The sequence below is a fragment of the Gracilinanus agilis genome, chromosome 3 (assembly GCF_016433145.1).
Source record: "Gracilinanus agilis isolate LMUSP501 chromosome 3, AgileGrace, whole genome shotgun sequence".
Lineage (NCBI taxonomy): Eukaryota > Metazoa > Chordata > Mammalia > Didelphimorphia > Didelphidae > Gracilinanus > Gracilinanus agilis.
This window is the reverse complement of record NC_058132.1, coordinates 56,651,248-56,664,062: the sequence shown is the minus strand read 5'-3', so window position 1 is coordinate 56,664,062 and position 12,815 is coordinate 56,651,248. Positions and strand designations below refer to the sequence as shown.

At 41.1% G+C, this 12,815-nt stretch overlaps 1 protein-coding gene across 1 annotated transcript in view; it reads right to left on the bottom strand.

Moving 5' to 3' along the window:
* VWA5B1 (von Willebrand factor A domain containing 5B1) overlaps positions 1 to 12,815 on the bottom strand; it is a 74,780-nt gene that overhangs the window by 2,426 nt on the left and 59,539 nt on the right. Inside the window, exons 14-16 of the mRNA XM_044668708.1 lie at positions 7,411 to 7,482; positions 4,421 to 4,490; positions 2,466 to 2,589 (exon numbers count right to left, since the gene is read on the bottom strand). Coding sequence (XP_044524643.1) covers positions 2,466 to 2,589; positions 4,421 to 4,490; positions 7,411 to 7,482 — 266 coding nt within the window. The remainder of the gene's footprint in view (positions 1 to 2,465; positions 2,590 to 4,420; positions 4,491 to 7,410; positions 7,483 to 12,815) is intronic.

Sequence of the window (12,815 nt, the reverse complement as noted above, 5' to 3'; positions counted from 1 at the left end):
CAGAACTCATTATCTTCTCCCTCAAACTCTCCCATCTACTTAATGTCTCTGTTGCTGTGAAGAGTATTCCAGTCACCTAAGCTCAAAACCTAGCTGTTATCCTAAAATCCTCACTCTCTCTCTTTCACATTCCCTTCTCCATATCCAGTTTGTTGGTAAAGCCCAACAGTTTTACTGTTGTGACATTTCTAGAATATGTCCTTTTCTCTCTTCTGTCACTATCACTATCCTGATGCAGCCCTTCCTCACCTTTTACCCGGACTATCGTAATAGCTAATCCATTCTCCACTCAGTTGTTAAGCTGAAATTCTTTAAGGACAGATCATGGTACCATCCCAATCACTTAGCTCCAGTGGTTCCCTATTATTTCTAGGATCAAATATAAAATCCTTTGTTTGGCTTTTGAAGTCTTTCATAATCTGATCCTCTTCCTGCCCTACCCTTCCAGTCTTCTCACCTTACTCCTCTATCGATAATCAAAGGGCTAGAGATATGACATTCCATCTTCCCAATTCCAGGTATTTTCACTGGCTATTTCCAATATTTTTTCTTCCTCATCAAAATGGTTCCCTTTGTGTTTTCAGATTTTATTTTTTGGAATTTCCCATCTTATTTGGGATGGCTTGTGTGATTGAATTTAGTCTGGGAAACCCTACTTATCTTTTCTCTGAAATCTTTGAAACTTAATCAGCCTAAATCTGGAATACATGTTAAACTCTTCCTAGTTTTCCTCTCTTCTATCACAAATTCTAGGATGGAGCAGTTGCTTTTCCTAAAAATCCCCATCATTTCTATCGTCAGCAACTAGCTCTTCCCTGTTGGTGAGATCAGATCAAGAATAGAATTCCTACTTGTTGGTTTTTCCATTCCACAAATGATAACTTGGGCAAGTCAGGATAGTTTTACCTCTCTGCTTTGAACAGGGAGAGAGTAGTCAGGACAATAACCTCTCCTGTTCACTAAATCTAACCTCCATGCCAGACTTCTGATCTCATCTTTCCCCCTCCTTTTAATTAAGTGATCTGTAGAATTTTCCAATGACAAAATTGTTTTTGTTTCTACCTCCACTGATCTTGTTAACCCAAGTTCTCAACTCGATTCTGTCCCTCTGTTTTCTGGATTTCCTTACATGAACCTATCTTTGAAATAATATTCAATGCTACTTTTCTCTCATTTCACCTCATCTCTACTTTTTGCTTAGTGTGTTTCTTTCAATTAAGGTATAGACTCTTTCAGAGACATATTCCAGCCATGGGTTTCATTTCACTAGGTCTCAGTACTTCCTTCCTAGGTATACTTGGTGAATTCCTATAAAGACATCTGAGGTATGGGTTTTATTACTCAAAGAAAAAAAAGGAGTTGCCCAAAGAGAACAATGTATGTGCACCAAGCAACCTCTATTTTAAAAAGACATCTATGAGGGTATCTAGCTGGCTCAGCGAATGTAGAGCCAGGCCTAGAGATGGAAGGTCCTGGGTTCAAATTTGGCCTCAGACACTTCCTAACTATGTGATCCTGAGCAAGTCACTTAATGCCTAGCCCTTATCACTTTTCTGCCTTGGAACCAGTACTCAATATTGATTCTAAGACAGAAGATAAGCGTTTAAAAATACATCTATGAAAGATGAAAATGAAGGTAAGAGAGGATGGATATGAAAGCATTGCCCAGTCCTAAAAGAATAATGTTAAGGATACTAACATTGAGAATGAACTAAGGTAGTAAGGAAAGCTAAGGACCACGAAAGGAATCAGGGTTCTTTTTTATATTATCTTGCATAAAAAAGATTAAAGAAAGGGCAAGGCTTGCTTCAGTTGGGTGAGATGATGACACAACATATGGGATAAGAGGACTATTCAGCTCTATTTCTGGGCCAAGGATCTGTGAACTGTAAAAGAAAGAACAAAAATATCTAACAGGTAGTTGATACACAAGGTAGACAGAGGAATAGACAAAAAAGAGCACTTAATTGCCCTCGATGAATTCAAGTTGCTGGCTTAGATTACATATTTGGGTATGAAAATAGCTAGTAAATACAGTCCATGGTTGCCCATGCTGGTGATCTCTAAAATATCATGGAGAATGGAATAATTACCAAAGAATTGGAGAGTGGCAAATGTCCTGTTTTTTTTAAAGGGAAGACAATAGAGTCTGTAAGTGCTAGATCAGTGATTTGGGGTTCATTTTTTAGCAAGATTTTAAAATAATTTATTAAAAGGATGGTTAGAGCACATCTCGAAATGGACACAGTGATCAGAGAGCTGGCATGGCTTCATTGAAAATAAGCCAGACTAGACTAGCTTTATTTCCTTTGTTGATTAAATTATTAGATCAGGAGAATGCTAGACATTGTCTCTCTGTTCTTTCCACAGGAATAGTATGAAAAATTTTGTCCAAAGCTTTGCTAAAATCTAGACACTAGTCCCTCTGGCCAGGCAATAATGTGCACATGTGTCAGGGAACTCACCAGGGGCAAATAATCCTTGCCCTCAGCCTCTGGGTTTGGCTTCTGCATCTTGATGGACGTTGGAGGTTTGGTCACCAAAGCCTTGGCTGCTCGAGTCAAGAATTTGCTCTTATTCAGGGTTCGGCTGTCCAAACAAACCAAGGAGGAGAGGGCAAAGCTGGTATGGATATTTCTCTTTTTTACAAGTCTCCCCCCACCATCCCACACACCACCTACCCTCACCCCGCCCCACCCCATCCCTACCTTGCAGGAACTTCCCTTGCCTCTCCCAGGGGCTACTTCCCCAGGAGTTTGAGACCCATCTTTCCCAATCTACTACCATTTCCTGATACTGAGACAGATGCTCCCTCTCCCTTCCCTGGCCATTACTCCTTTCCAATCTCCTGCCACTGATCCAGGGCAATCCTGAAACTTCTGTTATTTTGGGGTTAGGGACAAATTTTCAAAAAAGGATTTAGAATGTTAGAGTTGGACCTTAGAATATGGAATGTCAGAGCTAGGAAGGAACTTTAGAACAGAGAATGTCAGAGCTAGGAGGGCCCTTAGAACACAGGATGCCAGACCTGGAAGGGACTTCAGACACAAAATATTGACAGTGGATTACTCTTCATTTTTTTAGATAAAGGAATTGAATTTTAGAGAAGGGAAGAGTTTGGTCCAAGATGACACAGTGAGGATGTAAAGACAGAATCCTCTCAAGTAAGCATCAACCCTTTCTTTCCTTTAGATCCAACCTCCTGAGTTATTCCTGTACTGGAGAGCCCTGCCTGAATCTCCTGTCCACACTGCACCTCCTCTACGCCACACCAGAAGGATTATGCCCTAGGCCTGTCAGGATATAGGAAGGGACCAAGCTTGTCTTGAGTGCTCCCCTCTACCTCTGTAACCCCATCTCCATTCCCAGGATCCCATGGTACCACTTGTTTAGTTCTTCCTGTCAGAAAGAAAGGGTCTGAAAAACTCATCCACATGGAGCCATTAGAGACTCAATGAGCTCAGCCTCCAAGGGGCACAGGGTTGCTTCATGTTTATTTTTTCAACCAAGAGTTTGTTGTTTTTTCTTCCTTTTCTAAAGAATGTTTAATGGATGACTTTTGATTTTACATCTCAGTTATTCTCAGCTATATTCCCCCTCTCTTCTTCCTTTCCACTAGTAAAACTTTTCCTATAACCAAAAAAAAAATGCAACTCCTTCCACACCCCCAACACTGTTGTCTTCTAGATCTGATAATGCACTGGAATCTTCTACCTCTCCAAGGAAAGTAAAAAGGTACATTTGGAGGGCTACATTTTATTATTTTTTATTTATTTTTAAAACCCTTACCCTCTGTCTTAGAATCAATACTATATATTGGTTCCAAGGCAGAAGAGTGGTAAGGGCTAGGCAATAGGGGTTAGGTGACTTGCCCAGGGTCACATAGCTAGGAAGTGTCTGATGCCAGATTCAAACCCAGGACCTCCCATTTCTGGACCTGGCTCTCAATCCACTGAGCCACCCAGCTGCCCTAGTCTAGAAAGGGTAACTCTCAATCAAAAGGAATAATAATGATGATAATAATAATTTAAAGCCCTTATCTTCTATCTTTGAATCAACATTATGTATTGATTCCAAGGCAGAAGAATGGAAAGGGTTAGGCAATTGGGGTTAAATGACTTGCCTAAGATCTTACAGCTAGATAGTATCTAAGGCCAGATTTGAATCCTCCTGTCTCCTGAAGGCTTTATGCTGTGCTACATAGCTGGCCCTCAAAGGAATAATTCTTTTTTTCCCCCCAAAGGAATAATTCTTAATGGTAGAATTACAAGCACAGTGGCAACTGTATAAAAGAGATATTTATTGGTATATGCATATCTCAGCACTTTTAATCTCACTTATAAGTAGGCAGCCACCTATTTTAACTACCCTGATTGCTCTGAACTCTGCCCACTCTGGATATGAGGATTGGTGCTCTTACCTGGTCTCATTGATGGTATCTGAAGCCTTAAGATTGGATACTGAATTGAACAATGATTTGTTCTGAGAACCTAAGGAAGAATGCAGAATCCTAGCATGTTAGAGCTGGAAAAGACTTTAAAGTTGTGAAGATGGGATTAATTCTCCCCAGCCCATTTTAGATTTAATCACCAGAAGCATATACACCCCACTTATATTTAAGTATCGGGAGGTCTATGACCCACATGTGCAATAATGAATCAGAAGCAAAACTATAGGTGCAGTTGGTTCACGTAAAGTGGAAGGAAGGTACAGGAAGTGACAGAAGGAAGGGTCTTTAAAAGTGGCAAGAACTTCCTGAGACTAGCTCTTTCACCTTCAAACTTGACCTTGAAGGAGCTCTGATTTGGGACCTTAGACTGCTCTTTGATTTTTCCTTAGAACTACCACATGGGTGAGTGAAAAAGGCTGACTCCCTTTCCTGGCTTCTCTGGAGGTACTAGCCTCTGGCAAGGCCCCTTGTCTTGGAGGAGGTCTTGTGGCTAAAACCCTTGTTTAACTTGCTTCTGGGCCCCCTTTGCTGGGGCCTCTGAAGTCCTGCCTTAATTGGACCTGGCTGGAGTAATTATCCACTCTCCCTCTTATTTCCTTACTTTCCCTCTTTTCCTCTAAATAAATAAATAATTAAATAGCTATAAAGTCATTCTGACTTTAGTAATAATTTTGGCAACCACATTTTTAAATATTTAGTCCAACCCTTTAATTTTTAACCCTTACAAAGTATACTATGTGGTTAGAACATGTGATATTAGATCTGGGTAGAGTTTTAGAAGAGAATGTTGGAGCCAAAAGGGACCTTAGAACATAGGGTGTTGGAATTGGGAGAGACCTTCATAGTTCATCTGGTTCAACTTATTCCTTTTTAAGATATGGAAACTGAGGTCCAGGGAGAAATGACTTGACTACCATAGCCAATTAGTGGCAGAGCTGGGATGAGAACCCAGGTACCCCAGTTGTCACTCCAGATGTCCTCATAAAGGCCATATTGCCTCTTATGAAGGGGACAAAGGATGAGACAGGTGTAGGGGAAGGAACACATGTGGGTCACACAGGATGAGATTAGGTGGAGAGCTAAGGCAAGGTGAGACAATGTGGCTGAGTGTTTTCCCTGGGACAAGGCTATGAGCTGACAGGAGATAGAGGGGAGGTCAGTGAGGACCTCACTAACCCCTGAAAATTCCTGGTTATCATTCTGAATTGACAGAAGAACCATTGTCTTGGACAAATCAGGGCTAGAGAGAAGTCTACATGTTCCATAATAATGCCAGAATAATACTAAGGCCCCCAATTTGTCCCTCACTTTCCCACTCCTTCTCTAAGTAAATCCCCTTTAGGTCTGTAGGACTGGTATTCTTTCCATTTTCCAGATGAGTAAAAAGGGCATAGTGATTCCTCACATTCCATTAAAACACCTTCCTTGTGAAGCACAGGCCTTTCCTTGTTATATCACAGTCTCCCCATATTCTTCAACATTTTCAGGGCGAGTGTTGATGAAAAGGAAAGGTTCTGTTTCAATTGCTTCTCCTGTCCCTTTCCTCCAGGGGCCATGAAGGTCTCCAGATTGGGGATGGATTTGGGGAAAGCTATTCATGACAACTGTTGATCCAGAGCATACTGTGATTTCTTAATGGTCGAAAGCAAACTTTGAGGCAAGTACTCACAGTACCCTGCCCCATACATGTGCCCCTTATATATGCCATCTAATTGCCTTCAGCCACCCACATAGCCCCTGTATTATAAAAGTAGCCGGATAGCCAAATATTAGGTAAACACTCAATCCTGGGGGCCTACACTTCTGAGCTCTAATATCACACCCTCTTCTTTTTCTGAAAGTTTTTTTTTAACCTTTATCATCTGTCTTAAAATCAATACTGCATATTGGTTCCAAGGCAGAAGAGCGGTAAGGGCTAGGCAATGGAGGTAAAGTGACTTGCCCAGGATCACACAGCTAGGAATTGTCTAAGGCCATATTTGAACTCAGGACTTCCCATCTCTAGGACTGTTTCTCAATCCACTGAGTCATCCCACTGCCCTACCTTTGTCTGAAAGTTGAGGGTCCTATGACTGTTTGCAGTTAGGGTTATAGATTTGGAGCTGATAGGGATGAAAATGGATGAAGTTTTCAATAGTATTGTAGAAAAGGTAAGAGTTTTGCAATTATATATCTTGTGGACAACATTACAGAAGTACCAGACTTCAATAAAATATAAGTGATTTGTATGCCCCCATCATGATCATTTTGGGTATTGGTAATACCAAGATTAATTGAGCCATGGAAGACAAGCAGGGAATGACTGATATAACAAAAATGGCATACAGAGGCACTTGTAAAGGTAGAGGTCCAAAGGACAATTCCACCCAGTACAGACATTGATGTTCTTTTGGGAATCAGAACTCTAATTCTTTAAGCCTATCTAGTAGAGGTTATTGGGTTGTTTTTTTTTTTTTTTTGGTGTTTTTGTGTTTCTTTACTATTTAAATCATTTGGGGAAAATGAAGATATATGAAATAAAGAGCTGGCACATCTTTTTGGAATAAGGCCCATATAGCCTTAAATTTTCAACATATTTCTTATGTGATTAAGTAACTATAAATAGATGAGGAAACTGAGCCATCGAGGTTAGAGGATTTGCCCAAGGATATATTTAGGTAGAGGGTAATAGAACAAATCCACTAGTCTATGTTGACTTCCAGAAAATGAAGTTTAGAGAAGTGAATGACTTGCCTAAAGTCATAGAGGCTAGAAGGCAAGTCGTCTAATGTCAGGAGTGTTCTTTCCATTGGAACCCTATGAATTGGGCAACCCAAGTGTTCTACCATCCTGTAGGGGAGGGCAACAAGAGGAGAGCAGAAGGAGTCTTGGACCTCAAGCAGGGCAAATATGGTCCCGGTCAGAGGGGTCATAGAGTAATGGGAGGAGACAGAAGTAGATGGAATTAATTGTTCACTCACGGTCCCTAAGGCTGTTTTTCTCTGTTCTGGCATGAGGAGGTGGGCTGCAAGATGAATAGGCTTCGTCCATATCTGTAAGAGAGATAATCTGGTAAAACTCTTGCATCTCATTCTCCCAGCCTCACCCTGCTCCTGCCACCGCTCTCCCCTCCCCAAACCTTACCTCCTATTCAATTCAATTGAATTCCAATTCTAACTCAACTGCCATTTTGTGTCATTTATTCCAATTCAGATCAAACAATATTCTTCTCATCTTACTTGGCAAAAATGGAAGAAATCACAAAGCACTCAAAATTCCTAGGTTAGAGCTCATTGGGGTCATTAGACCAAGCCCAAAGCCAAGAGGATCACCTTCAGAGGAGCCATTTTTTTAAATTAAATTAATTACTTAATTAATTGATTTTGAATATTTTTCCATGGTTACATGATTCATGTTCTTTCCCAGAAGAGCCATTTCATCAAGCAGTCAACAAGCAATTCTGAAGTCAGTCAGTTAATCAATAAACATTTCTCAAGTCCCTACTAAGTCGCCAGGCAAAAAAAAAAGACAGTCTTCCCTGTCCTCTTGGAGCTTACATTCTTCACACACACACACACACACACACACACACACACACACTCACTAAATATAAGGCAATATGGAACAGAAGCAGCGTGTAACTGCCTACCATTCCAGGTACCATGCTAAGCATTTTCCAAATATTATCTCACTTGATCTTCATAACAAACCTTGGAGGTGATTGCTATTATCTCCATTTTATAGTTGAGGAAACTAAGGAAGATATAAGTTAAGTGACTCCCCAAGGGTCATACAGTTAGTATCTGAAGTCCTATTTGAACTTGGCTCTTCCTGACTCCAGACCCAGCACTCTCTACCCATTGTACCATCTGGCTGAGGCATGAGTTGCTGAGAGGGGTCAGGTTTCAAGTAGAAGGTGACATTTGAACTGTTTTGAAGCAAATAAGGAATTATAAGAGATGGGGGAGAGTATTTGCTTTTCCTTTAAAAACCCGTTCCATTTTTATGTAAGTGATAGATTTCTGGATGTGTATTGGATAGTTTTATTTCCAGTGTTTATATTATTCCTTAAACATTAACATGTAGATGCCCTCCCAGAGGATTTGGACATATTTTTTCCCAAGGTCGTTTACATAAAAAAGGGGAGCTAAATCATTTATAGTTTTATTATGTCATCCATTCCTTCATGTTAAATAAAGCCTATCATGGCATTTGCACCCTTAAATAAACCAGCTGTTGCACTCTTCTAACACCTTCCAATGATAATTCTTCTTCCTCTAGCTAAGTGGTACCATGGTGAGTAGAATGCTAGAACTAGAGTCAGGAAGACTCAGATACTCACTAGTTGTGTGTCCCTGAGCAAGTCCCTTAACCTCTGCTTATCTCAGTTTCCTCAACTGTAAATGGGGATGTTACTAATACCTACCTCTTAGAATCAAATGAGATAATATTTTGTGAATTATTGAAATATTTTGTAAAGTTTTATACTTTATAAACCTTAAGGCTCTAAATAAATGCCACCTACAATAATAATAATAATAATAATTTTTATTATTCCAGGGCATGAGTGACAAGAGACAGTTATGGGAAAAGAATAGCCGAAAAGCTGTCTTTGGCTATAGGGTAGAATGGTGAAAGGGAGAAATATATATAATAGAGCTGAAAAGCTAGACTGGGGCCATACTGTGGAAGGCTTTAAATGCCAAAAAGGTTCAGTCCAAGAACTCAAGAGTCAGTCCCTAGCATTGACAGAATAGGAGCATGACATGGTCTGGCTCATCTTTAAAAAAGTCCCTTGAGCAGCTGAGTAGAGGATGGATCAGAGAAAGGAGAAGTCCATTTGGGAGCTCTTAGCTTAGCTCAGGTGAAAGTGAGGAGGACCCATCAGCACTATCATCAAGGAGTCCTTGTTAGTTTGAGAGAAGCTCCACCCCAGACTTGGTCTCATGTGTGGATAAATGTAATGGCGGAACTGTCTTGCTGAGTCTTCTTCACAGGACTTTTTCCACCATGCTCCTGTTGGGTTCAATACCTCTATCCCTGCCACCCCAACTCCCAACTCCCATTTCAGCTCCATTTTATCTATGGTCTTCTTCTATTAGAATGGAAGGTTCTTGAGGGCAAGGGACTGTTTCTCTTTCTGCATGGATCTATTATTCCCAGCACTTAGCTCAGTGCTTAGAATAAATGGCAAACAATTCATGTTTGTCGAATGACTTCTGGGCAACAGAAAACATGGATAAATGTAGCTTTTTCCCATTATTGAAGACAAAACTCAAAGCTCATGTTCTAATAACAGTGAATTAGAAGTAATTTTTCTTTAGCGATGAAGGATACTGATTGCATCTGGAGGGATTTCAAAATAGTCAGTGTCACCCTATGTCTAGGGTCCATCTCACCCAGATAATGTCAGAGCTAGAAGGGACTTTAGGACATAGAATACCAGAGCTGGGAGGAACCTTAGAACAAGCCATCAGATCAATGATACATGTAAAACCCAGTGGAATTGTGTGTCGGCTAAGGAGGGTTGGGTGGTTTGGGGGAGAGGGAAAGAACATGAAATATATAACTATGGGAAAATATTAAAAAAAGAATAAGCCATCAGAGCTAGAGTGACTCTAGAACACAGAATGTCAGAGCTAGAGACCCAGAATATCACCCAGGGTCCAGAGCCCCATATCACTTTCCCTTCCCCTTTTACCTCTTTCTTCAAAGAATATCAAATTGCAGTTAGGCTAGATAATCTCTAAGGTAAAGATCATTCCATGTTCTAAGGTTCTATCTCATTCTAATAATCTCTCCTCTAAGTTTCATTCCAGCTCTGAAATTCTTTGTTATCAGGGTTTTCTCAGCTCTGACATTCTTTGTTCTAAAACTCCTTCCAGCTCTGGTATTCTGTGTTCTAAGGATTCTCCTATCTCTGATATTCTGTGCTCCAAGGGTCCTCCCAGCTCTGACATTCTGTGTTCTTAGATCCCTATCAGTGTTAACATTCTATGTTTATTCTAGTGCCTCATCTCATTTCTAGAATATTATCATCTGTGTTTGGGAAATGTTCTGTGAGTTGGTAGTGGAAGGTGATATCTAAGTGCCCTATCTTATTATTACTTAGTGTGGCATTACTTATTGCAAGAAGAACACAATATAATTTATAAACCTCAAGTGTCCCCCAGGTCCTTACACTAATGATGTTAAACTCAGGAGAAGCCACAAACCACAGGAAGTCTACTGCAAGGATATATGCTTTGGGCATGGGGCTTAGCTGATATAGTGGGGTAACATGTGGGAGGAAGCGTTTCTCCCCTGGTGAAGGGAACTGAGGTAGAGATGTCTAACTCTTCATAAGCCTGCCTCTAAACCCCTGGAAATTTACCTCCATAACATCTAGCTAATGCCAAGGCTGCAGAGATACTTAAACTCTCACTTGAAGGTCTAAAAGAAAGCCTGGAATCCCACTTAAAAGTCCTGGGTCTCCCCTTCAAGAATGAAGTCACACCCATTTTACAGCCCCCTGGAATCATACAGATGTACCTTAAAGATGGGCTCAACACTTTCTCCTGGGTAGCCCTGACTTTTAAATTTTATTTATTTATTTAATTTTCAAACCCCTACCTTCTGCCTTAGTAACAATTCTAAGACAGAAGAGCAGTGGGGGCTAGGCAATTGGGGTTAAGTGACTTGCATGGGGTCACACAGCTAGGAAGTATCTGAGGTGAGGTTTGAACCCAGGACCTCCATCTTCAGGGCTCTCTCTCTATCCACTGAGCCCCCTAGCTTTCCCTTAGCCCTGACTTGCAAGGCATCATCCTGAGACTTGCCAAGAACCAAAAGCTCTTTCTTGTATGAACTCATCAACCCAGCCAGTCACCATGAGGGTCCTGTTGCAAACCACTGACCTCTGGTTGGTTTCTCCCCCCTGCCCCGAACTATTGCACTTGGGGCTCTAAGGTAACTCTGTGGCAAGGAAGCTAGTTTGAATTTTAGAAACAGTTAATATGGTGGTTAGGAAAGGAATGTGTCTGTTTCTGTGTCTGGGAGAAGGAGGGAGGGAGGGAGGGAGGGAGGGAGAGAGAGAGAGACAGACAGACAGACAGACAGACAGACAGACAGACAGACAGACAGAGAATGGTGCCAAATATCCCTTGATAGCCCAATTGGTCTCCCTGCCTTCTGGCTGCCAACTGGAAGGTGAGAAACAGTGGGCAGGTGTCCCTAATGATGGAAGGCTTCCAGAGAAGGCCCTGAGAGCTGGAAATACTTCAACATCCCAGGATCTGGCTTGGACTTTCCTTTGCATTTAGTTCCACCGGCTGACAGCCTGTCTTTTTGTCCGTCTTCCAGGTCCTGTGTGCATATTTGGGGTGTGTGTAGGTGCATATGGTGGGATGTCTCTGGGAGATGACCATTCAGAGCAAGTTAAGAGAGAGAGTCCAGAGGTTGGAGGTTGGACTCTTAACTTCTTCATATGGAGTGAGAACTCAGGATATGAGATTGGCTCTGGAGCAATGGAGCTTTCCATTGGGTGGAGGAGAATGAAGGTTGCTCCCTCCTGCCAGTTGTCTGATTCAGTGGCAAATGCATTAGATTGGAAGTCAGGAGGCATGGGTTCTAGTCCCAACTCCTCCACTAGCTAGATTAAAGGACCTGAAGAAAATCTATTTAACCCTTCCCATTTTCTCCAAAGAGCAATTAGGTGACACAGTAAAGAGAGTATTGGGCCTTAAGTTGGGAAGACTCATCTTTCTGAGTTCAAATCTGGCTTCAGACATTAGTGACCCTGATCAAGTCACTTCACCCTGTTAGCCTCAGTTCCTCATCTATAAAATGAGCTGGAGATGGAGGTCATGAAGAGTTGGACACAACTGAAAGAAGGGTGACTAGATTTCCCAAAATGTAAAAGAAGTTAGACTACTTGATCTTTGCAGTCTCTTTTAGCTTCTCAGTCAATGTTTAAACATCTGATGCCCCTCCAGCCCTCAACTTCTGTGTTCCTAAATTCCAAGGGAAAGAGCAGAACTGAGGAGGGTGGAACAAGGTGTAGATCTCCCACTTAATACTTGTGGGGCCATGTGTTAGTAAACTTCTCTGGGCTTTGGCTTCTATTAGTAAAATGAAGGGGTTGGATCTGATGACCTCTGACATTCCGTCCAACCCTAAATCCATGATTCTTCCTGCTGTGACATTCTATGCTTTAAAATCTCTTCTAGGAAGAATTTATGACCAAACGAAAGATAGAGAACATTAAAAGATGTCAAATGAACAATTTTGATTATAATAAATTAAAAAAGCTTTTGTACAAATAAAACCAATGTAATAAAGATTAGAAGGGAAACATATTGGAAGATATTTTTATAACAAATTTCTGATAAAGGTCTCATTTCTCAAA